The sequence below is a fragment of the Ammospiza caudacuta genome, chromosome 16 (assembly GCF_027887145.1).
Source record: "Ammospiza caudacuta isolate bAmmCau1 chromosome 16, bAmmCau1.pri, whole genome shotgun sequence".
Lineage (NCBI taxonomy): Eukaryota > Metazoa > Chordata > Aves > Passeriformes > Passerellidae > Ammospiza > Ammospiza caudacuta.
In genome coordinates, this window is record NC_080608.1 from 15,134,022 (window position 1) to 15,157,126 (window position 23,105).

At 54.0% G+C, this 23,105-nt stretch overlaps 5 protein-coding genes across 6 annotated transcripts; 2 read left to right on the forward strand and 3 right to left on the reverse strand.

Moving 5' to 3' along the window:
• Nucleotides 1-658: 658 nt before the first annotated feature.
• THOC3 (THO complex subunit 3) lies at nucleotides 659-3,755 on the reverse strand. Its single transcript, XM_058815369.1, has 6 exons — nucleotides 3,529-3,755; nucleotides 3,000-3,156; nucleotides 2,071-2,275; nucleotides 1,584-1,745; nucleotides 1,395-1,495; nucleotides 659-1,068 (listed from the first exon to the last, which is right to left on the reverse strand). Exons 1-6 carry the CDS (start codon nucleotides 3,709-3,711, stop codon nucleotides 905-907), a joined length of 972 nt encoding a protein of 323 aa, XP_058671352.1. The 5' UTR covers nucleotides 3,712-3,755; the 3' UTR covers nucleotides 659-904.
• Nucleotides 3,756-3,796: 41 nt separating this feature from the next.
• SIMC1 (SUMO interacting motifs containing 1) lies at nucleotides 3,797-11,230 on the forward strand. Of its 2 annotated transcripts, none has more exons than XM_058815406.1 (10): nucleotides 3,797-3,948; nucleotides 5,305-6,024; nucleotides 6,174-6,394; nucleotides 6,995-7,064; nucleotides 7,448-7,593; nucleotides 8,057-8,212; nucleotides 8,683-8,811; nucleotides 9,717-9,873; nucleotides 9,953-10,037; nucleotides 10,533-11,230. In XM_058815406.1, the coding sequence occupies exons 1-10, from the start codon at nucleotides 3,847-3,849 to the stop codon at nucleotides 10,751-10,753; spliced, it is 2,007 nt and encodes a 668-aa protein (XP_058671389.1). In that variant the 5' UTR covers nucleotides 3,797-3,846; the 3' UTR covers nucleotides 10,754-11,230. The 2 variants fall into 2 exon arrangements, with proteins under 2 accessions (XP_058671389.1, XP_058671390.1); XM_058815407.1 differs by having other exon boundaries at nucleotides 6,177-6,394.
• A 724-nt stretch (nucleotides 11,231-11,954) lies between these two features.
• On the reverse strand, nucleotides 11,955-18,850 carry KIAA1191 (KIAA1191 ortholog). Its single transcript, XM_058815115.1, has 7 exons — nucleotides 18,741-18,850; nucleotides 18,467-18,657; nucleotides 17,084-17,207; nucleotides 15,811-15,935; nucleotides 14,547-14,653; nucleotides 14,100-14,230; nucleotides 11,955-13,666 (listed from the first exon to the last, which is right to left on the reverse strand). Exons 1-7 carry the CDS (start codon nucleotides 18,766-18,768, stop codon nucleotides 13,458-13,460), a joined length of 915 nt encoding a protein of 304 aa, XP_058671098.1. The 5' UTR covers nucleotides 18,769-18,850; the 3' UTR covers nucleotides 11,955-13,457.
• A 664-nt stretch (nucleotides 18,851-19,514) lies between these two features.
• On the reverse strand, nucleotides 19,515-21,690 carry NOP16 (NOP16 nucleolar protein). The gene is made up of 5 exons (XM_058815272.1): nucleotides 21,544-21,690; nucleotides 21,295-21,406; nucleotides 20,638-20,707; nucleotides 20,081-20,187; nucleotides 19,515-19,846 (listed from the first exon to the last, which is right to left on the reverse strand). Exons 1-5 carry the CDS (start codon nucleotides 21,648-21,650, stop codon nucleotides 19,703-19,705), a joined length of 540 nt encoding a protein of 179 aa, XP_058671255.1. The 5' UTR covers nucleotides 21,651-21,690; the 3' UTR covers nucleotides 19,515-19,702.
• A 64-nt stretch (nucleotides 21,691-21,754) lies between these two features.
• Nucleotides 21,755-22,436, forward strand: HIGD2A (HIG1 hypoxia inducible domain family member 2A). Its single transcript, XM_058815273.1, has 2 exons — nucleotides 21,755-21,944; nucleotides 22,119-22,436. Exons 1-2 carry the CDS (start codon nucleotides 21,770-21,772, stop codon nucleotides 22,283-22,285), a joined length of 342 nt encoding a protein of 113 aa, XP_058671256.1. The 5' UTR covers nucleotides 21,755-21,769; the 3' UTR covers nucleotides 22,286-22,436.
• The last annotated feature ends 669 nt before the right edge of the window (nucleotides 22,437-23,105 follow it).

The following is a 23,105-nucleotide window of genomic DNA, read 5'->3' on the forward strand; positions in this document are numbered from 1 at the left end:
GCAGGCAGAAATCCCCAGAGCCCTCGCTGGGCACGGGGCAGGGGAAGGGCTGTGCCCGGGGATGGCAGCGTGGCACGGAACCCGCAGCGTCCTCCATGTCCCGATCCGAGCAGTGTCCCCGCTGTCACCTGTCCCCACCGCGGGGACGCAGCGCCCCCTGGTGTGGTGACATGGCAGGACAGGGGACACCGAGAGCGGGGACAGGAGCGGGGACAAGAGCGAAAACGCCCGACAGACCCCTTGCCAGGGCCCTGCTATGGCCAAGGGAAGGAGGCAGGGGAAGGGAGAGCAGCTCAGCACCCCCCTTTTTTCCCTTCAAACAGCCACAGGCACCTTCGTTAAGGAAGAGGATTTATCAAAATTAGAAAAAGACATCACAAATATTTTAAAAAAGCCCCAGCTGGGAAAACATCTACCAGTTCAAATCCCCCCACCCACCCTCCCCTCACTGCCCCAGCACAGGGAAGGGACATGGGATGTCTGGGAGAGGGAGAGGCAGGCTGTGTTCCCAGAGCTGCCCTTGCCACCAGGCTTTTGGGGACAAGGGGACAGTCACGTATCTCATCACTGCTGGGGAGCCTGGTCACAGCAGAGCAGCTCCCATGGGAGGCTCCTCAGCAGCCGCCTTCAGTGACTGATTTTCTTTGGCCACTTGCCTTTGGAACGAGCCCCCCACGCCCCAGAGAGGAGGCAGCAGAGGGGGAGCCCTGCCAGAATCCCCCCATTCTCCCCAGCACACAGCTGCCTGTTTATGAAGCTCCCAAGAAGAGGACACACCAAGCTGAGCCCCAGGTCACAGCCCTGCCAGGCTGGCAAGGAGATGAGCCAGCTCCTTGGCCCACCTGTGCCAAGCTCCCACCCTCGAGGGCAGGCAGGTGTTGCCTCCCTGGGGGCAGCAGCTTCATCAGGAGTCATTGGGGAGCCCGAAGAGCTTGACAGTGCCAGCCTCCCTGCTGCTGTCATATTTGCCATCTTTGTCGTCACAGGCGAAGGCCAGCAGAGGCCTCTTGGGGTGCCAGGCCACTGTGAAGGTGGGGGACTCACACTGCACCTCCCAGAGCTTCTCTCCTGCATGGAAAAGGAGCCACGTCAGCCTGGAGAGCCTCCAGCCCCCTCTGCTGCTCACCTCCCCGAGCCAAGCACCTGCTGCTTCCCTCAGCGAAGGGGAGAGGCAGCACAAACGCTGCTCCAGCGCCTTTTAGACACCCAGTGACAAGGTACAGACATGACAGGCAGGCCTGCCACAGACTTCTTAGGCACAGGCTCCCCCTCATGGCATTCTCTGCACAGGAAAGCTCTTCCTTAGCAGACAGATTCTCCCTGTGTGCTCCCAGCTCCACCAGCACTTCTCCATCCAATTCCCTTCTTACTGTTCCCCAAAATAAAACCATTACCTGTCTCCACTTCAGCAATGTCAATGAAGTGATCTTCTGATGCTGAGGCCAGCATCTTCCCATCATGGCTGAAGCTCAACGTCCGCACAGGCCAGTCGAGCCTGCAGCAACCCAGGGGAGCAGACAGTGAGGCACTGCCACCACAGTCCCCAGAGAGGGGGAAAACAATTCTGGGACAGCTCTACCTACCTGGAGAAGCACCTCACACACACCAGCTCATCCACGTCCCAGAGGCTGACCAGTGCATCAGCACTGCCCGTGGCAAAGTACTTCCCCATGGGATCAAACTTGATGCAGATGCAGTTGGAAGGATGGGCGTTGATGGACTGGATGGGTTTCAGCTCTGGGTAGCTGTGGAGGAGAAGGGAGAGGGCAGGGAGCAGTGAGAGAAGCGCAGGGATTCCCTACACCAGGGCAGGCATGAGGCACACCAGGACTGGAGCAAACCCTGCCGAGGCAGGACTCACTGAGTGTCCAGTGAAGGAGGCAAAGCACCAGGGACCATTCTGGGGAGCTGAGCCCAGCCCACAGCTGTGGCAACCTGAGCTCCAGGCAAGCTCATTCCCACCAGAGGGCAGGGGATTGCTGGGATGTGGGGCTCAGCTTTCCCAAAACAGCAAAGGCACTTGCAAATGACTGCAGCCAGCCCAGCCCGCCAGCAGCCAGGGGCACCTGCCTGAGGATGTTGATGCAGCCATTGCCATTGGTGAGGAAGAACATGTTGTTATCGTTGTTCCACGAGATCTCGTTCACCTCAAACTTGAACTGCTCCTCAGCTTTGGAGCGATGTGTCTTGGCATCAATGAAGGTGACCACATCATCCTTGTTCCCCACGGCAATGGTCTGCCCGTCAGGGCTCCAGCAGATGTTGATGTTCTCACCTGAAAGGACAGAAAGGCAGCAGGTCCCACTTCCACTCCAAACCACTCACAAATGGGAAAGACTGCCAGTTCTTCAGTCTAACACACAAACCCTGCACAGCAGCTATCCAGCAAAACCAAACTTGTGACAAGTACAGCTTGAAGACAATATGCCACAGCCCATTTCAGCCAAGATGGGGCCACAGCAATCACCAAACAAGGTCACGCCAAAGATCCTCTGAATCCAGTCATCTCTGAGATCCAGAAAATGCAGAAGCCAAAAATACCTTTGAATAAAGGTAAGAACATGGCAGGTTGCTGTTATACGACTTTACTGTGCCATTCCCAGCCCCAACAACTCAAAACTGGACAGACCATAGATGGTATTTGGGTTAAACATCATATGAATTCAAACTGTTTTCTGAGTCCACACAAACTTTTATTTCCACCACGGTTCTCTATAAACATGCTCTTCCCCAGTGTCCAGCCTCACAGCCCACTGACTTCAGAGACAAGTACAAAGAACATTTTAACAGCCAGCAGCATATTTCAGCAGTTCTACCAGTCCTGACCCTACAGGAAATCAGCTCTCACATGATGAGTGCAACACAAATATAAAGCAGTGAGCAAAGATGTCCCAGTCAGAAATAACCACAGGAAAGGTGCAAAGAAGCTCTGTGCCACTGCAGATGGGTCCCACACAGCTGAGCTCCTGCCAGGACCCACTTGGGAAGGCAGGACTCACCTTTGGTGTTGACAGTGGCGATGCACTTGGTGGTGCGGACGTCCCAGATGCGGATGGTTTTGTCCCCTGACGCTGTGACAAACAGGTCCGGGTTGCTGGGGTGCCAGCAGAGCTGATCCACGCTGTCCCCGTGGCCGCGGTAGTTGTTCTCCTTCACCTGGAGGGAGAGGGCAGGCGACGTGAGGCTGTGCCCAGCCCGGCTCCAGCCCCTGCCCACATCCCAGCACGCTGCATCCCCGCTGGGACACATCAGGAGGAGCCCCAGCCACGCTCCCGCCCACGGCCGGCCAGGATGGAGAACCCCGCCGGGCACCGCCAGCTCCATTCCCGGCCCGCAGCCCCGGCCTGCGCTGCCCCGGCGCTGCTCCTGTTCCGGTGCACACCGGGTACCCACCCAGCCCCGGCACCGACCACCGGGACACTCTCCCGCTCCCGGACCCCAGCCCAAGCAGCCGCGCCCGGGCTGCCCAAAGGCTCCCGGTGCCGACCCGCACCGCCCCCGCCCGCCCCGTGCCGGCGGATCTCTCACCAGCCGGTCCTTCTCGAGCAGGAACACGCTGGCGGTCTTGTCGAAGGAGCCGGAGGCGAGGCGGCGGCCGCAGCAGCTCCAGGCCACCGAGTGCACCTTGGCGCCGTGCGCCGGGAACTCGCGGCTGCGCGTGTTGGCGCGGAACAGCTCCTGCATGGCCTGCACGTAGGGCGACACCGCCATGGCGGGGCCGCCGCCACCGGCACCGCCGCCGCCGCGCGCGCCCCGCCCCGGCACCGCGCCTGACGCCACTTCCGCCGCCCCCCCCGCGCCCGGCGCGGCCCCTCCGGCGGAGCGGAGCCGGCGCCCGCCGCCGCGATGGACAACAGCGTGGTCCTCGTCAGCGATTCCGACTCAGAGGGCGCCCGCTCGCCGCCGCTCCAGCCCTGCCGCTCCCGGCACTCGCTGCCCGGCCCCGCCGTGAGTCCGCGGCTCCCTCCGGGCACGGCGCCCCCGCCCCACACAAGATGGCGGCGCTGCCATGGCGGGCAGGGACGGCGGGCGCGCACGGACGAGCAGCCTCGGGGGCAGTGGAGGGGGTGGCCGTGTGTTCCCCGGTCCCGTCCCGTCCCAGCCGCCTCCTCAGGGAGCTCCCACCCTCTTCCCAGCCGGGCTCGGGTCGCCGCGGTGCCTCCCGCCAGCAGAGCCCCGTTCCACAAGCGCGCTCCCCGCAGGGGCCCCGGCCTCCTTGGCCATATACCCTCAGAAAGAGCCCGGTGCCTGCCATAGCGTGTCGCGGTGCCCTCGCTGCACCCCGAGAAGGGTCCGGCCCTGCAGGGCTCAGCCCCCGGCGGGGTCGGGATGCGGTGGGGCGGCTGCCGCCCCTGCTCCCCGTGCCGCTCCTCGGCCCTGTCCCGCTCCGCCGGCGGCTGCGGGGCCGGTGGGGCCGTGCGGCGGCGGTTCCGGCACGAGGCTCGGGCCCGGACGGGGAAACGGTCCCCGGTCCTGCACCGCTGTCCCGGGTCCTGAGGCGGTTGGAGCCCTGTACCTCCCTCCCTCCCTACCTCCGCAGCTCCTCTTGCGTCCCGCAGCCCGCTGGGCTTTGCCCTCTGCTTGGGGAGGCAGCAGGTTTGAGCCGGGGGAGGAAAGTGAATTTAAATTCTCTGCTTTGAGGTGCTGAGGGAGATTTTTTTTTCCCCAAGAGTAAAGAGGCTGTGACCCCTCCTGGGCCTGTTTGGGAAGTGCAGTGTGTGGTCTGCTGCTGGTGCAGGCACAGCTGCCTCCCTTGCTGCCCCTCGGAGCCTGCATTGCCCAGCGAGGCCCAGATGGGAGTCCCCAAAGTGTCAGGGTTGCTGTAGCTCCGATTGGTGCCACAGATCAAAAGGCAGCTTTGTTTCCTGCCACTCCTGTCCTCCAGAGCAGGCGATGTGATGCAGAAGAGGTGGCAGGGTTTGGATCCTGTGCTGTTCCTGCCAGCACCTGGATACAGGAGAGCTCCCTGTGCTTCCGTTGCCCTCCCTGGACATGGCAGCAGGACTGGCATTTCCCTGTCGTGGGAAGGAGCTGAGCAGGCAGCCAGGTCTGCTCTGAGCCAAGGCACGAGGACATGAGCCCTGAGGGGAGTGGGGAAGAGCCTGGGTTGGCTCAGGCTCAGCTGTGCTGCCAGGGGAGGCTGATCCCAGAGCTCAGGGCCACAGTCCCCCTTGGACAAGCAGAAGGGTCTTTGCCCCTTTTCTAGGCTAGTGCCCTTTTCCCTCTTAGACTGGGACTACAGTGCCACCATAGCAAGGGCTCCTGGCAGGACAGGACATTGACACTGCTGCTCTGTCCCCACAGGAGATCATTGACCTGACCTGTGAGGATGCAAACTCAGACCCAACAGCGTCGAGCAGCCTCGCCATCATCGACCTGACTGAGGACATGTGCAGCCTTCTCCATTCCACCCTTGGTGCTGCTCAGAACTCCAGAAATGCTGCCCCAGCAGCACACACGTCCCATGCCCAACTCTGCCCCACTGCAGAAAAAGAAACACAGGCAGTGCCAGAGCCAAGCCCTGCACCAGCATCACACAGCACTTCTGAGAAGCTCAGCTCCACCATGGTCACAGCAGAAACCAGGGAGAACTGCAGCTGCCTTTCTCCTGTCTCTAGGCACCACAGCTGGAGCCTGGAGCAGGATTACAGCACTACTGCCTTTAACAGCAGCTTGGACTCAGAGTCAGACTCAGACTGCCAGTCCCCATCTCCCCCCAGCCTGGACAGCAACAGCAGCATGGGAGCTGATGGCCCAGAGGAGGATCCTCCCCAGCCCTGCCTGGAAAGGAACCTCCCCCCAAGGCTGAGTCCTGCCCCAACCATTCCTGTAACACCAGGAAAGCCCCAAAGGTCTTTGCCAGAAGCAAGTGACTTCCCAGCACACCAGCCAATCCAGCAAGCCACCCCAGCCAGGACTGATGCCGACAGCAAGGCCTTGCTGGATAAACTGCACAACTTCCGCAGGAGTGGAGTCCAGCACCTCTTCCTCCAAGGCATCACACCCAACAGGGACACACAGAAGGTAAACAGGGTTTGGAGCAGCCCCTGCTCCCCTTTGCCAGGCAGTTGGGGGCTCTGGTTATTGCAGATCCCTTCACAGTGGGCCCCACATCACAGCTGGGTTTCTCTGTGTCTGGGGAGCTTTCACCCATTGTCTTGCCTTGCACACAGCAGAAACCTGGGCTCATCCCCAGGGGGAAGCTGAGCATGGTGCACACCACCATGGAGGAGAACATCCTGGAGGGCACCTTGTGTTTCCTGAACGAGTTTGTCTCCTGCCAGCACCGTCCCCCCAAAGATATCATCTGCCACCTCATCAAACAGATGCTGTTGGACACCCATGAAGGGGAGGTCCTCAATGACATCTACGCAGTGCTGATGAAGATCCAAATGTATGTGTTCCCCTTGTCCCAGGGCTGGCTGGTTGTTCCCAGGGGTCTGCCCAGCCTAAGGGTTATTTTCTGTGGGGCTCACCCACAGAACAGAGAGTGATTTCCCCTTATAACCCAGGATAATCCTCCTGCCAACTCAGGCACACCCTGGGCTCTCTGAGGGTGGCTAAGGGACAGCTTGTGACACAAGGGAGCCCCTGGGGACAGAAGAGTGTGTTTGCTTTGCCCTGAAGCACAGGTCTCATTTTTCACTGCTGTGACATGGCAGAGGTGCCTTTCCTGGGCTGCAGCAGCACCAGCAGTGGCTGGAGCAGCTCCCTCAGTTTGCTCAGGCTTCCCACAGAGAGGTACAATGTTTTATGAGGCCACAGACATAGGAGTCCTGGGCATCTCCCTGGAGTATAACCCCTGTCTGGTACTTCCAAAAAATTAATGTGTTATGGGCAGGAGAAAGGGTGAGGGCAAAGATGGAGAGGGGAAGGCAGGGAAGGCACCTGAGCAGGTGGGACTGGGAGTGGCTGGGGAAGGGCTAAGAGGCTGCCATGCCTCCAAGCAGAGGGTCAGGCAGTTCAGCACAAATGGACATGGCTGTCCTTGCAGGCTCCATCCAGCCAACATCACCACGGTGGGATGGGACTGGACACTGGTGAAATTCATCATGGAGCAGCAGGTACTTGGCACCTTGTGTGTCACAGGGGGCAGGGATCATCGAGCACATACTGCCTAAGGGAGGGTGAGTGTTCCTAAATGCTTCCTCTGGCTGTGCTCTGCTGCAGAGCTGGCCAGTCCAACAGTGAGTGCCAGCTGGGAATTCCACATTCATCCACAGTGCTCCCTTACTTGGCACAGTTTCAGGCAGTTTGTCCCACTGAAGAAGGTGCAGATAAACTCTGGGTCACAGCACCAGTGCAATGCCCAGCAATGCCCCTCAGGCAGCTCCTCCTACAGATACTCCTCAGTATGTATATCAGTACATTCCCAAGCCAGCCAGCTTCCCTGGTGTCCCTGGGCCTGTGGTCCCACCAGACTCACATGCTCTCCCTCTGCCCCCAGGAGAAGCCCCCTGGCTGGCTCCTCTTCCTGCAGTACGTGGTACAGACCCTGGAGGATGACTTCCAGCACAATCTGAAGTCATACCAGCTGCAGAAGTCAATTGCCAAGAAAGTGCTTTCATGTGACTTATGCTTCAACAATGTCAAGTAAGGGACACCTCCTCCTTGTTGTCTAACCAGAAGCTCAGAGGCAGGGCCTTAGGGAACATTTGTCAAGACTCCAGCCAGAGTTTCAGACTTTCCAAGAAGAAGACTTGGGAGACAAAGGAAGCGTAGGGCCAGCTATAGGGACTAGGAAAATATTTACAAAAGCAAACCACCACAGATGATGCAAGGCCTTTCCAGTCACAACAGAGTGGGCTTTTTCCAGGGATGAGGTCAGATTTGCACTGCTCAGGACAGGACTGAGAAGGAGGCAGTCTGTAGGCAAGTGTACAAATCAAGAGAGCTCTTTTGTTGAGCTGTTCAACAGAGCTACTTCCTAACCTGTCCAATTGGGTGGAACATAGTCTTCATAGTCAGGGCCTTTCCTCCAGTTCTAAGTGGATCTAGAGGTCAGAACACAGCAAAACGAGGCACATCCCCAATAAAATTCTTGTTTTTGTTCCAGGGAAGTGGTCAATTGGTTGGTGGCAGCAGTTACAGGAGTTGGGTTCTCTCAGCCCCGGGAACAGCTGCAAGAAGCCAGGGCTGAACACAGCTCATCTTCACCAAGGCTGGCCAGCACTCAGACAGAACAGGCCCAGACTGCTTTCTTTGCCCAAAAGTAAGTTCCAGAATTCCAAACTCCCTGCTGGCATTATCATGGACCCAAGGCAGGCAGAAGCCAGAGTCACTCTCACTGTCAGTTCAGGGAAGCCAGGCTGTACCTGTGACCAGTTTTGCTGGTTCTTCTTTGGGTTAAAGACTTGGTGAGCAAAAGACTCACCTGATAGAAAAGTAGCTCAGTGTCATCCTCTTGCATGCAGTGTAAGGCTGGAGCTTGTGGCCCACAGCTCAGGCAGCCCCATGCTGCTCCCACACTCAGGAGAGCCACCAAGACTTCCAAGGGTCAATCTGGGGATGAGCTTTGCTTGCAAAAGCATCAGATTCAGAAGCCACCAGGAGACACCAAACCTGGCCCACTGCATTGCCATACCCCTCACCACACGAGGCTGAAGCAGGGGCCATTCCCAAGGCTTTGCTTGGCAAGCTGAGGGGCAGAGCCCCCTGTGCTGACTGTCCCCTCTCACCCAGGACAATGCTCCTGCTCCAGAGGATGTTGGCCATGGCAGTGGAGGTGGACAGATCTCCCACCTGCAGCTCCCGCAAGATTGCAGACGACATCTTCCCCTTCATACTGAATATCCCCCTGAGGAGCCAAAGGTGAGACAAGCATGTGCAGGGCAGCATTTGCCTGTGTGATCAATTATCTTATTCCAAATTCACATCCAAGTCTGGATGCACAAAGTTCTAGAGGGTATAGAAAGGCCAGGCAGCAGCAGCGTGGCTGTGTCTCCCATGGAGCTGCAGCATCACCAGCTGAGCAATGATGTGTTGATGGAAACACACCCAGGTGGTGTGATTCTCCCACTTGGTAAAGTTGTGACCTTAAAACTGTAAGGAGGATCTGAAAAGCAGTACTGAGCAGCACAGCCAAGCACTGGCAAAGACATCACTATTCCCATGGGCAAGCAGGTAGTCAGAAATATGATGCAGTTCCTACAGCTTTGCCTTGACATCTTTTGTTTGCTTCTTTAAGAAATTCAAATGTGAAGCCAAAGCACAAGGGAGTGAAGACCACTAGCCCCCAAGCATTTCAAACCCATCTTTCAATGCCCAGCAAGCAGCCCTTGACATCCTTTCAGCAGAACTCTGTGCACACACCAAGTACAAACCAAGCCAAAGTGACTCTAACCAAGGTGTCACTTTGCCCAGGACAGATATCAAGCCTTCCACCCCTGACCCCAGGTCACCCTTGCTTGGCTGGGCTCCCTGCAGATCAGCAGGAATGAGCCACAGCCACACAGGCTGCTGGGCAGGGTGCAGTGAAGCAGCTCAGTTTGCTTTAGAGACTGTGCTCACTTCCAGCTGCTGCAGGTCACACCTGAGGAGGAAAACATGGCCAACAAAGGTCTCTCACCACATCTGGTGGTCTTCCTTCCAGGCCATGGCTGGGTAGCCCCTGCAGTCACCCCACATCTGCACTAGGTCAGCAGGAGCGAGCTGGAACAGTTGTCTCTGGTCAGGCTGTGCTGTCTCAACCAAAGTAAATTCCTTTTGTGTTCCAGGGAAGCTTTACTGAACACCATGGAGAGCCAGCTCCTGCGCTGCAGACTGCTGGAGCTGCTATTCCAGCATAGCTGTGACGTGCCCACAACCGCATCCATGTCTCTGGACAAGGTCCTGTATTTCCTGAGCCACTCCTCTGTGCTGCCACAATTCCAGGTATCCAGTCCAACCTCTCCTTTGACTTCTTTTCCCTCTGAGAAAACTTCTAACAACCAAATACTGTCTTCTGTCCTAGGATGAAACAGCAACGTGGCAAAGGTGGGATGAGATGCTGCAGTACTTGAGTTTGCTGCTGCTGAGTTACCACAGTGTAAAACTGGGTAAGCAGTGCTTGTTCTGGCCCTAACAGTCTCATCAAGAGGCTGCAGCAGAACAGCCAAATTCCTCTTCCTCCTCTCACCACTACTGGTCAGTGAATCTTAGAAAGACAGTGTGCCTCTCAGGGAGAGTGAGACTTTGCAGAAGAATCCACCATCATATATGTAAAGTCTCACTCCCCCTGAACTCCTAGAATAATGACTGTTGTTGGGCTCTTTGGAGACTCCTTTGCAGCTGCCCATTTTGCCATTCACTCAGAGACAAGGATTATACAAGCCTTGTCCCTTCCCCATTCCCTGGGCTCTCTCTCTCTACATGCCAGATGAGCTCCAGGAGGGGCCAGTTCCTTCTTCCCAAAGTCTTGTGCAGAACCATGGAGGATAACAAGAGGATCAATCCCATTTCCAGCACTGCCTGTGGCACACTGGGTCCATCCCAGCAGCTCAGGCAGCCCTTTGGGTGCTGCCTCTCCCCAGCAGCATTTCCTGTTTCCCCAGAGCACCTGCGGACCTCTGTCAGCGACCGGATGAAACTGATTGCTCAGAGAGCCAAGGCCAGGCTCCAGGACAGTGATGACATCAGCCAGCTGGACATTCAGCTGAAGATGAATGACTTCATCAGCAGAATGCAGAAGACCCTGGGGGAGCCTTTTCCCCCACAAATTCAGGAGAAATTGTTCATGCTGCAGGAGTTGTTCTTCATTGTCACTGCTGCCTGATGGAGACAACCACTGCAGCAAGGGGACAAAACTTCATGTTCTCCCCCACATATAAACCCCCACATCTCATACTGCAACCTCAGCATCATGAGGTTGGTTTATACAGTTCTTTTGAAAGACTTTTGGTTTATATTGTCTCCAAATGTCCATTCAAGTTTGCCTTGTTGTGCAGTTTTGCAAAGCACTTTGTACACTTTAAAAAAGTGAGTTTTTTTCACGTGTGCTAAGACATTTTGTTTTAATGCCAGCACTGAAAGTATTTGCCCCTACAAATCCAGGAGAAATTGTTCAAGCTGCAGTTGTTCTTCACAGTCACTGCTGCCTGATGGAGACAACCACTGCAGCAAGGGGGCAAAACTTCATGTTCTCAATATAAACTCCCCCATCTCATACTGCAATCTCAGTATCAGGGAGGTTGGTTTATACAGTTCTTTTGAAAGATGTTTGGTTTACATTATTTCAGAATTTCCGTTCAAGTTTACCTCATGCAATTTTACAAAGCACTTTGTAAATTTAAAAAAATAAATTCTTTTCATATTTGCTAAGAGTCTTTAGTCTTGGTGCCAGCTCTGCCCAAAGTCCAGAGCTCTGTCAGATCACACCACAAGGCCATGCTTTAAACCCCAGCCTTCCAAATCCATGAGATTCACTTGTGTAATCAGAACCACAGCAGCAGCTGTACCTCAGTACCTGAGTCTGTTCCATGACTTGGAGCTCAGCTACACTCCAGGAGCACAGGGAGCACCAGCATTCAGAGCTGAGACTTCCCCAGCCCAGGTCAATCATCCTCCATCAGCAGCACTTTAAAGGGCAACACTACAACAGTACCAAAGGGGAACTGGACATCTCTAGGGAAACACCAGCCTAGTTCCCACACCTGTGCCCACCTCCACAGTACAGGTGGAAACAGCACTCAAGCAACAAGAGACAAAATCTCAGGAACATGAATTTGGATTGCTCAAGAAAACACCAAGATGTCATGTTTAGTTTCACCTGCACAAGCCCTAAGACAAAACTGAGCCTGGCTGTAAACCAAATCTCCCTGTGAAAGGGGAGTGTATGGGCAAGTATTTCACCCTAGAGAAGTGCTGCCAGAGCCTTATCCACCAGAACCTTGACCCCACACTCACTGGACAGCCCCAGATTTCTCCCACAGATGCTCTGCCAGCACCAACACACACTGTGAACCTCCATTCCACAAGGATTTTATTGTCCTGTAACAAACAAACATACACATTAGGAGACATGAATACAGTCAACAAATAAATTAATGTCAAATGAGAGCCTGATTGCCAAGGTGCAAATGAGTGGTGACAGAACTGCTGGTTTGGTGGGAAACTTTCACACAACACATCACTGGCAGTGCTGCTGAAGCTCGAGAGAAAGCAGTGCTACAAAATGTGCTGCTCAGAGGGGCCAGCAGCCAGCCAAGGCAACCTCAGGGAGAGTGTTTGGTTTAAGTGAGAATCTCCAGAGCTCAACAGTTACCACCTGTTAAGTAACTTCTGTAGAATGTCCTGGCAACAGAGAAGCTTCCACTTCCAGATGCAAGGCTGCTGCTGGCTGAGGGACTCTGCAACACTATGCTGAGATCAAGAGCAGATCCATTTGCCACAGCACAGGTGAGGATTCCAGAGCAATGCTACCTATCATGCTTAAGGGATTAGATGGTAGGCAGGAGTTCCTTCCACTTTCCCTGAAGGCTGGTGTTAGCTGTTCCCAGGAACTGGTTCAGACTAGGTCAGGGATCACATCCAGCTGGACCTTAGCAGGGAGATATGTTCAGCCTTGGTCTGCCCTCAGTCCTTCCCCAGCCCTGCAGAACACACTTAATGCTGATAAAACAAAATACCCTGTCTGAGAAGTGTTCCCAGTGTCTAATACATTCTATACAATTCCAGGGGAAAAAAAAAACCAACAAAAACAAATCAAGCAGCATCCAGAGTGCCAGAACACGTGCAAATCTGCTGTCTAGGACACAGGACAGGGTTGTTTTGCAGAACAAAGAGAGGATTACTTGCTTCAAACCTCACCAGCTTTGACTACTTCCACCTTCCTAGGGGAACGTGGAGAGTTGGAAGAAAAGGAATTCTTCCTCATTACTTCAAAGCTCCATTAGATTCTGCTCCCTGCCTTTCCAATGAGAGCATCTTAGAATAGTCACTAGTCCCTTTTCCCTTTAAAAAACACTCCAAGAACAAAAAACACTGGATAGTGAGGGAGTGCCACATTTATACTGACCTACCACACACCCCATCTTCCTTCTGGCAGTTGATGGTCCAGTTTTCAGTCCTTGCTTGTTCACATTGTTTTCTGCTTGATCTCTTGACAGAACCAGTCCTCCTGTGGGTCCTTCAGCACTGAGCAGGACAAGACAATCAGATTCCAGGCATAAAGCCAGGTGCTCACACACCACATGGAAACCTGTCCAAAATAAACAGGCTCAGGGTTTCACTGTGGTGGGGTGTACTGGGAAGCACTGGCAGCCCAAACCAGTGCAGTGCAGCAGACAGGACAGTTTACATTGGTTTAGGACAGTGCAGGAGTTTTTCCAAGACTGGCTTTAGCAGGACAATCAGGACTGTTTCTTTTTCTGAGATGAAGAGCTGGAAAAGGAGCCTTTCCTACTTTAGTGCAGCACACAGGACAGGGAAGCAGAGCCTAAGACACCCTGTAGCCTGCTAAAGACACTGGAAGCTTTCCTCTAGAACCCAGTGGGAGTGAGCACGTTCAGATCCCGAGGTTTGATATTGTGGGAACGTGGAGATTGTTTCCTCCCATCTGTGCCTGGAATGTCCATTTTGGGTGGCTTGAAGGTGCCTGGATCCTCTGTCATCCTTGTAGCCTGAGCACGCATCAGCTCCATTGGGGATGGCTTCTGGGCACCCTTATAGGACTGAATGGTAAATCCTCCTGATGAAAAAAATCACAGTAAAAAACAGGAAAACCAGTCAAATCCCCTTCCAACTGCTGCCAGGAGGGAGCAGTGTCACTGACACTCAGCACCACAGACAGCCTATGCAAATTCCAGCAGCTTTGTATGATCTGAAGCCTATTCCACATCAGGAGTGGGCACTTCCAGTCTTGTTTGCATCACATATCAGAGAAAGAGTAAAAAGCTGTCACCCTCACACCCTGCCCCTCCCACTGCAGCTCACTGCAAGTTATTTCTACTTGCAGATCCTTGGCACAGGTTTTACCCAACTGCTCTATATTTAGGCACAGAAATTCTATGACTAACACACATTCCCAAGGTGGTCCTGGGGAGTAACAAGGCAAGCAGGAAAGGACTCCAGAAAGAGCCAGCAAGTTCCCTCCTTGGCAAGGCAGATTTTCAAGGACATACCTGCATCACTGACTGATTTCTGGACAGCTCTGGGTCCAAAAAAGCTCCATCTCTCAGATCTGTCCCCACCACCTTCCATAGCAAAGTCTGAGCCAGTGATAGAAGTAGAGGATCCCTGACTAAACCAGCCCCTATGGAAAAAAAATAATTGAGTTTAAAACGTGAGAATAAATACAAGTGACATAAATACAATTCAAGTGACCCCACTATGCCAGGAACTTTTCATGTAGTCAAAAGGGGCAATTTAAGAAATCTTAAGAGGTTTGTTACCACCCAGGATAAACTATGCACGCTCAAGTTCTAGAGGCTTCCAACTTTTGGATCAACCTAACACAAATCCTCATGAGGCTCTGAATTTCACCTTGTGCAGTCTCTCACAGGATTGGAAGGTTATTTGCAGCAGCTCCCACCCCAGCAGCCTGCAGGAAACCAAAGGAGGCAGAGTACCTGTTTCTGTGCCTGGGGGAGGAGTGGGGGGTGCTGCTTGGAGTGGACTGAGCAGAAGAATTCTGTTTGTCATCTTTTGTTGTGTCTCCATTCTGCATTTTTAGGTTCTGTCAGGAGAAGCAAGAGAAACAGAAGCAACACAGCTTAAATATTGGACATGAGGAACAACACCCAGTTTTTTTTTACCAAAACCAGACTGATAAATTGTTTTTATCACAGGTGATAAAGAATAAGTGTCACCACACCTAAAGTTGTATCCAGTATTACAGTACCTGTGTACACCCCCTTAAGTTTCTCTTCACATCAAATATAAGCATTTTTAAAGTTCTTTTAGGCTACAGAAAGGAACACCAGCCCTCATAGGGAGGTTGTGGATGCAGCAGAGCTCACTTCAGCTACCTGGTAACTGCTCTAAATGCCACAGCATCCATTTGTTTCCAGCACTAATCAGAGCAACAAAGCTTTCAGTTGTCTAATGAGGGTGAGACCAGTTCTCACAGAAGGTACAAGATCATGAATACCAGACCCTGTGAAGCAATTAGTGTACACCAGGATGGAAACACTGCCCTGGAACAGAGATGAACCTGGGCACAAAATAAACAGGAACTGCCTGCATGCATGTTATTTACAAGCTGGACAGTACAAACTGAACTTTGAAGAAGTCATTTGAAGGGCAGTTACAGTTCAAACACAAAATACACCCTGTAATGTTTCCTGTGGCTATTCAAGCCACACTAATGCAATTCATGGACGCAGGCACTGAGACTTTGGCCGCCTGCGAGGACACTGCAAGGGTTGACCATTAAACTCCAACTGCAAAATTTTTTAAGAGCTCAGCAGCCCACAGTAACAGCTTCATTCAAGACTTTTGTTTTCACTAAGACACATCTGCTAACTTCCACAATGGAAATGTACACTTTACAAGTTCTCTTTGGACACATAGTTGCAGAATTCAACTGCAGGGCACCATTCAAAAGTACAGCAAGAAATTCGATTGTGTAGGGTTGTCTCCACTTGGAAAGACAACTGTCATAGTTTGATATGACAGTGAAATGTGACAGATTTGAGAATAAAAAAGCTGTTTCAAAGCTAATGTTAATTTTAAAATACAACTGGGTAAACTTTACTACACAAAGAGCTAAAAGCCTTCAGAGGAAGCAGCTTAAGGAAAGTTTTAGCAACACACTCCAGAAGTTCTGTCAGCAGGTAAATGTTAAACCAGACCCATCCTACACAGAGAAATGCAGTGGAAAACAAGCCTTACATGGACTGCCTCAGCCACCCGGTGGTACTTGGTCTCCTCAGTGGTGAGGCCTTTGTGGGGTGTGTAGCCAGCTTCCCTCAGCCCTGCCTGCTGCTCAAAGCGCTGGATGCTCTCCTGAGTCTGCTCTGGAACACACAAGAGCACAAAGTCACACAGGAATGCCACCACAAGCAGTTCTAGCAACTGAATGTAAACCCTTTTTCATCCTTCACACACTGCAACAAGCTGAGGCAGAAAGATGTAGCTGGTGAGATATTCTGACATGCTTGAGACAGGGGCTAAGTGAGATAAGCAGTGATTTGTCCCAAATCACCAAACACATCACAAATGCAACACCTGTAATTAATCCCATCTCACCCCAATACTGCACCACTCCTACTCACAGCTCCATAAAATCCAGGAGAACCCAATAAGTTGGACACTTTAAGTGACTCACTGCATTCAAGGGAGCCTTGCAGGTCATGTTTTAAAGACTCCCAGTGATTTTAGACCAGGTAAAATATGCCATTTCAGCCAGACACAGAGCCAGCATCTAATACACTGATATCAGCTTCAGTTCTGGAAAACACAAGCACTCCCTCCAAACCCCAGCATAAGATGTTCATTCCCTGGTGGAACAAGGAGAAAAGTCAAAAGGAATCAGAGCACAAAAAGGTTAGTGGAAAAGCCCACTGTCTTCTTTAAACCAGATAACAATCCCTGTGTTTTGTAGCTGCTGAAAGAGGCAGCATGGACAGATTAACACAGAAATAATTCCTCTTATTGCAGAAGGGCACATCTTCTCTGCAAACATAACTGACCCCATTTTATTTTAAAGCATCATGGGTCATGTTTAGAAGTGTTGCAGTTAGCAAGGCAGCTGCTGCTATTAACAACATCAATGCCAGAAGTGCTCCATTAGCACAGTGTGTCAGCTCCCCTCGCTGCCTGGGTCAATGGCAGAGCTCTGCCTGTCACTCAGAAATAGTTAATAAGAGTTAATAATCAAACAGAGCAGCAGCAGCCTCTGCACCCCAGCAACATGGACTGTCAGCAAACAACAAACTCTGCACTCCTTCCCCACCCCTGCAAACACACAAGCACCACATGTGGCCTCTTCCCCAGTTCCTTGCTTCCTTCCAGAAACATCCTCTGAAAAAAACAAACTCACACGGCACCAGAGCAGAGCCAGTCTGAAGCCAAGAGCTCTCCAGGAATTACCCTGAGGCATCACCAAGCTGGAGCCCCCTCAGTGCCCAAACCACACATGAGAGAGTGAGAGGTGAGTTCTTACTTGTGATGAGGGAGTTCATGATGATGTGAGTGGCCTTGGCCTTCACCACAGGCACCTTGTTCACACTTTCAGTGGATGATGAAGGAGTTATGACAGGCTTCATGTTGGCCTCCCCTTCCTCATCCTGTGGGGAAGCAGCAGGGGACAGTTTGAGATGGGGATCTCAGCACCTGGCAAGGACACATCTCTAACTACACAAGTGAACAAGGCCATGCTGCTCTGGCAGCCAGCCTTCATCCATGGGAGCAATCCCTGGGCTGTGCACACTGCAGCAGGAATGGTCAGAACCTCAGAATTCAGGGCAACGAACAAGTGAAGTGACTTCCATCCAACATCTGAGCCCCTACCAGGCTCAGAGCAAACAAGCTGTTAGTCCAAGTACAACAAGGTCAACAGGCAAGAAACCAGAACATCTGTTCTTCTCCTAAATGCAAACTGGACTTCAAGGTCAACTGGGCAAAAGCAGCAAGAGCACCTTCCCAGGCAGCTCAAGCACCAGCTGTTCACAGAACGGCAGGCACAGAGCAGAGCCTGGAGTGAACAACTTGTTTTCCCCCCTTATTCCTTACATGTTTCTTGCTCAGTGTGTCTGGTGGTCATAGATCAACCACTAGATCCCAGCAAAGAAACAGAAAAGAAATGCTAGAAAACAAAGTATCCTGTGAAACACTGACTTCAACCAACCAACACACGAGCTCCCTACTGGAAAGTTTATTTTTTGCACCAAACCACAACTTCTGGTTGTCTCTCACAAGAGATTTAAAAACCAAGGAGGTTTAAAGTAGAGGTTAAAGCTCAAAGGGATACAGAATTACATTCTTCCATCCAACAACATTTAGTTTCATTTCAAACTTAGAAAACCGCCTCTACATTTAAAAGGGCTGGTCCTGCACTCAAAGCACAGAATCCCAGAATTGTTTGGGTTGGAAGGGATCTTAAATATCATCCAGTTCCAACCCTCTGCCATGGTGGGGGGACACTTTCCACTAGAGCAGCTTGTTCAGAGCTCCCACCAACCTGGCCTTAAACACTTCTAGGGATGGGGCAGCCACAGATCCCCTGTACAAACTGTGCCAGTGCCTCAGCACACTCATCGTGAAGGATTTACATCCAGCCTAAACCAGCCTTATGCTCTACTTTAATTACACCTGACTGCTGGGGATTTTTTTAACCACTAACACGGAGGAGACACTCAGCACACGTTTGTCCCATCCACACTCCATGTGCGCATTGCAAGGCCAGGCAGCAGCGCCGGGCTCTGCCCCCAGCCCCTCCCGAGGGTGCTGCTGCGGGGGCAGGAGGGTGCAAGGACGGGGGGATGCCAGGGCACGGTGCCAGAGCTGCGGGGCACCCAAGGACAGCCGGGGCCAGCCGGGCCCGTACCTTCGAGAGCTCCTGGTACTTGCGCTCGGGGATGACCGGCTGCTTCCAGAGCACGCTGGCGCACAGATCGGCGGGCGGCGGCGTCATGGGCGCCGTGTCCTCCAGGGCATCATCGTAGCTGAAGGCGCGGCGTGGAACGCCGAGGGGCAACGACATCCTGCCCGAGCGGGGCCCGCCGCCCGGCTCCAGCGCTGCGGAGAGAGCGCAGCGCTCAGCGCCCGCCGCCACCGCCGCGCCCGACCGAGCCCGGCGGGGAGCGGGTGCGGAACCTTACCGGGAGCGTCGGGCTTCCCAGAGCTCATGGCGGGGGCTCAGCGGGGCTCGGTGAGCGGCGGCAGGAACAGGCCCGGGGCGGCCATAGCGGAACCGCCGCGAGTCTCCTGAGCCGGAGGCTACTTATCCCTGCGGGGGGCGGTTTTATAGGGGCGAGGTCTCGCGAGATGTGGTTTGGCGCGGGGCACGCTGGGAGCTGTAGTTCGGGCGGGGAAGGCGGGGTTTGCCCGTTCACCGGGGCCACAGTGCACCCACGGCCCGGTGGCGGGGCTGGGGTCGTGTCCTGCCCAGGTGTGCCGTCCTCCTGCAGACAGGAGGTTGCTGGGTCAGTCCACAGAGCGTTAGGTCCTGGAAAACCAATCCTGGAAGCTGGCAAGCCCATCAGGAACAAGAGTACGTGGCAAAGAGTCTCACTGTGACACCTTTTCTACAGCTGCTCCTTCCTCTTTATCAATGAAAGGCTGACTTCTCTGCTGCTCTCCAGTTCCTCGGCAGGAAAGGGACCCCAGCCGGCTCTCCCAAGCTGCAGGTACAGGGAAAGGCCACAGCACATGGCCCTGCTCCAACTTACCCTGCCTACAGGACAATCAGCCAAAGTCTGAGTGCTGCCCACACCCAGCCCTGTCACCGCAGGGGGGACACGTGTCCAAGGCCACCATCACCAGGAGCTCTCCAAAGCAGGACTGCACCAAGCCAGAGCCCACAAACAAGACATTCACAAGCAGCTAGAAAGAGTATTTTATTTTAGCAAAGCTAAAGAACTGCTGGGGGCAGTTCTTTCTGCTGCCACACAGAAAGTGAGCAGAACAGCACAGTCAGTGCCAGTGCCAAAAGAGTCTTTCATGGATAGTTAAACCCCCTCTGCCTAGTGAGGGTTCTTCCTCCATCACCAGAGGCTGTTTCAGTTTGGAAAATATTCACGTCAAGCCTGCACTTGCAGGTAAACCTGAGGAAAAAGAGCAGTCACTGCACTTCCATTTTTTCTGGCTTGAGCGATGCAATAAAATTCTTGTACTCCTCGGGATAGAAATTCTTGTACACATTGATCTTCTTCTTAATCTGTTTGGGAGTATCCTGGTAGTAGTTCTTCTCATCTCGAGCCATTTCCTGTGACAAAGCAGAAGGTAAGTGAGAGGAGCAGCCCCAAGAGCAAACACCAACCCAGCCCACCCCCACCAGTGCGATCACTGCCTGACTCAGATGGAGCTGGCCACAGTTCAAAGTGGTTTTTCCCCTTAAGAATCAGCTGACTGCAAAACAGGATCCAGGACAGAAAGGATTAGCAGTTCTCATGCTGCTGTTTGGTAAATCCAGGAGTGAATCCCTTGCTCTGGACTGTACCTTGTAGTTCTCCCCATGGTTCTGGATCATGTATTTCACGTAGTCAATGAGGTCCCGTGACAGCGTGTTCGACTTCTTCTCAGGGAGGCTGGCCTCCAGTTCCATCTCTGGGCAGAGGGCAGAGGCAGCATGAGGGAGGGGAAGGAAGCAACAACACCTTAGAGGTCTCCAACCTCCCCTCAAGGTTCACCCCAGCCACACAGCCTGGGGTGACATTTCCCAGCAGGTTGGTGCAAGAAAACAGCCCAGACAACACCCAGGCCTGCACTGCAGCTCTTCTCCACCTCACACAGGAGCAGACCCTTTCAGCCCAGGCTGCTCAGCCCACCACTGAAACACCAAACACTGCCTCAGGGCTTCTTGTCACCCTGGAGCCATGCACCAGCACATCTCGCAGTGACAAGAGCCCTCCTGAGGCTGCAGGGACAAACACTGTGGAAAAGACATGATCCTCCACGAGGTTGGATAAGAAACAACACCCTTCCCTACCCCTGGCACAGCACAGAGTGACAAAATAGCCCAGAGGGGCTCAGGAGAGCCCAAAATGCAGCACTGACCATTCACCACGTACGGCTTCCGCACTATTTTCTTTCCTGGCTGTTGTCCATCACTTTCCACTTCCATTCCCTGAATTATAGCAGAGAAAAGACAAATTAAGAAAAGCACAATTGGAAGAGTGCTGTGTCCCCACACATTGTTCCCAAAACTCCAAACTGCTTCTACATGGCTGCAAGGGCAGGAAATCCCAGATGGCTTAAGCAGAGCTTTACTTGTGCCATTAAATGGGCTTGTGGGTGAGGCTGTCAGCTGAGAAACCCTGTGTGAATGGAGACAAATGGCAAACAAGGTCATTGCTACTTCTTCCTTGAGCTTCTGGGGGCCACCTTTCACCTGAAAGTGCTGCTCTCTTACACAGATGGGCCTGGCTGGCACTGCTGTACACAAAGAGCCCTTCTTTGTTATCAGGAACAACTTGGCTGCAGCGCTCCCAACCCCCCCGTCTCTGGCAAGTCTCAGGACTGACGTTTTTATATTTGTTCTAAAGTCCATTATGTCTCCAGAGCGCTGTAGCTCGTTCCCACGCCAGGATCTTGGTGAGATAAGCGCGTAGATCAAGATAAGAAACTTGTCCAGTGCAAGAGACTCATCCAGACTTAACCTGCCCAGGATACCTCCCCCAACAAAGGAGCGGCCCGGGCCAAACCCTCCCTTACCAGCTGCTTCTTCGGGATGGGGACAGCCTTGTTGGGATCCTCGGCGAGGCCCATCTCGGCCAGGTTCTGCGCCACCGACTTGTGCGGGTCCCAGGCATGGCGGATGTGCGAGCTGCGAGGGGACAAGCGACATCACGGCCGTGTCCCTCACCCCGCGGCCCCGCGCGTCCCCCTCCCCACCGACACGTGCAGCGGCTCCCGGCCGCCCTGCCCCAGCCCAGGCCGGCCCCCCGTGCCCGCGGCGCTCACCAGGCGATGCGGGGCGCGGCGCGGCGGCGGGCGCTGCGGTAGAGCCGCTTGCGGTTGAGGTTGTAGGAGTATTTGTGCCGCCGGCTCTTCCCCTTGGCCTTCGGCATGGCGGACACGCGCGGGATGGCCACGGGGCTGCGGCGCCGGCCCGGGGCACCACGGGAAGTGTAGTTCCGAGAATGCAGCGCCGTGCCGTAAATGTGCGCGTCGGACCGCAACCCCCGGCATGCACTGCTTCGGAGGCGGGGCTACGGCAGCCGGAAAGGGCCTTGCTGTCACCTTGGCCATGGCGGCCGGGCCGCCCCCGCCGCTGGAGCCCAGCCCGCTGCCCACGTTCCCTGAGGAGGGATTCGCGGACAAATTCCTGCGCAAGACCCGCGAGAACCCCCTGGTGCCCCTCGGTGAGGGTGGGGCAGGGGGTGGCGGGACGGAGGCGGAGTGAGGGGCGCGGGCCGGCGCGGTGGCCGCTGGTGAGGGCCGGTCCCTCAGCCCCGGCCGGCTGTCCCCGGGAGGCGCGGCTCGGCTTTGGGAGTGCGGGGGAAGCCGCGCCTCACGGCCCCCGTCCTTCCCCGCAGGCTGCCTGTGCACCGTCAGTGTCCTGGTCTACGGAATCATCTGCTTCAAGAAAGGCAACACTCGGCGCTCCCAGCTGATGATGCGGGCGCGTGTCATAGCCCAGGGCTGCACCTTCGCCGCGCTGCTGGGGGGCATGGCGGCCACGGCCTTCAAATCCCGACAGTGACCTCGGACAAGAGCGAAGCGGCGGTCACGGGCAGGTGTCTACCAGCAGCCCTGGCTGGGGATGGAGTTTTCTGAGGCTGTTGTGATGTCTCGGTACAGCCAGTTCTGGAGCACTGGAAATGGGGTGAATACACTCTGTGATTAACATGTAATTTAGGCTGTGGCGCTTTTTTTTTGTTTCTCCAAGAGCTCTCCTGCAGCACTGAGGCTGCATGTCACCCTGTCAGACTTCTTGTTCCTGCTTGATGCTGTCACAGGCTGATAAAATTGTGCCTTCTCGGTCATGGTCTGAGGCGTGGTTGTAGTCAGGCAGTGACCAGCATTTGAGAAATGAGCTGCCGATGAGGAAGGAACACTGCTTATGGCTTGGTCCTGGCAGGACAAAGTCTCTAGGCACTGGGGGAGGCAGTTTGGGAGGTTGTGTGAGCTGTGTAATTAAAACTGGTGAGTAATAAAGTGAATTGCAGCAAGATTCTGACTGATACTGGATTGCAGAGCACTGAGAAGCCATAACAGTAAACAGTGAAGGGAGAAGAAGGAGTGGGCATGGCTGTCTTGAAGCTATGGTGATGCAAGAAACAAGACATGAAACTCCCTGTGTAAACAAGTGGGGAACTCACATTTCTGAAATGAGGTCTGGCTGTGTTCTCTGGGATGTGCTGCTGCTTTGGCTGTTCTTGCTGAGGAGTCAGCAACACCTTCTTCTCCAGGGGACCTGCCCTGCCTGTGTCCTGGCAAACATGGTCCCACTGTTGGTTTTGGATCATACCAGGGCTTTGGTGATCCATGAGGCTTCGCCCTCCCATGCCAGGGCCAGAGCT

Coding starts and splice junctions, on each gene's coding strand:
- THOC3 (XM_058815369.1), bottom strand. CDS start 3,711: ATGGCGGTGTCGCCCTACGTGCAGGCCATGCAGGAGCTGTTCCGCGCC. Junction 1,496..1,583: donor TGTGTGAGGTGCTTCTCCAG/GTAGGTAGAGCT, acceptor GGGTTGCTGCAG/GCTCGACTGGCCTGTGCGGA. Junction 1,069..1,394: donor CATTGCTGAAGTGGAGACAG/GTAATGGTTTTA, acceptor TTTTCCATGCAG/GAGAGAAGCTCTGGGAGGTG.
- SIMC1 (XM_058815406.1), top strand. CDS start 3,847: ATGGACAACAGCGTGGTCCTCGTCAGCGATTCCGACTCAGAGGGCGCC. Junction 6,025..6,173: donor CCAACAGGGACACACAGAAG/GTAAACAGGGTT, acceptor CCTTGCACACAG/CAGAAACCTGGGCTCATCCC. Junction 9,874..9,952: donor CTGTGCTGCCACAATTCCAG/GTATCCAGTCCA, acceptor CTTCTGTCCTAG/GATGAAACAGCAACGTGGCA.
- KIAA1191 (XM_058815115.1), bottom strand. CDS start 18,768: ATGAGCTCTGGGAAGCCCGACGCTCCCG. Junction 17,208..18,466: donor AGTACCAGGAGCTCTCGAAG/GTACGGGCCCGG, acceptor GCTTCCCCACAG/GATGAGGAAGGGGAGGCCAA. Junction 13,667..14,099: donor GAAATCAGTCAGTGATGCAG/GTATGTCCTTGA, acceptor TTTTTTCATCAG/GAGGATTTACCATTCAGTCC.
- NOP16 (XM_058815272.1), bottom strand. CDS start 21,650: ATGCCGAAGGCCAAGGGGAAGAGCCGGCGGCACAAATACTCCTACAAC. Junction 20,708..21,294: donor CCATCCCGAAGAAGCAGCTG/GTAAGGGAGGGT, acceptor GCTATAATTCAG/GGAATGGAAGTGGAAAGTGA. Junction 20,188..20,637: donor GAAGCCGTACGTGGTGAATG/GTCAGTGCTGCA, acceptor CCCTCTGCCCAG/AGATGGAACTGGAGGCCAGC.
- HIGD2A (XM_058815273.1), top strand. CDS start 21,770: ATGCACTGCTTCGGAGGCGGGGCTACGGCAGCCGGAAAGGGCCTTGCT. Junction 21,945..22,118: donor GAACCCCCTGGTGCCCCTCG/GTGAGGGTGGGG, acceptor CCTTCCCCGCAG/GCTGCCTGTGCACCGTCAGT.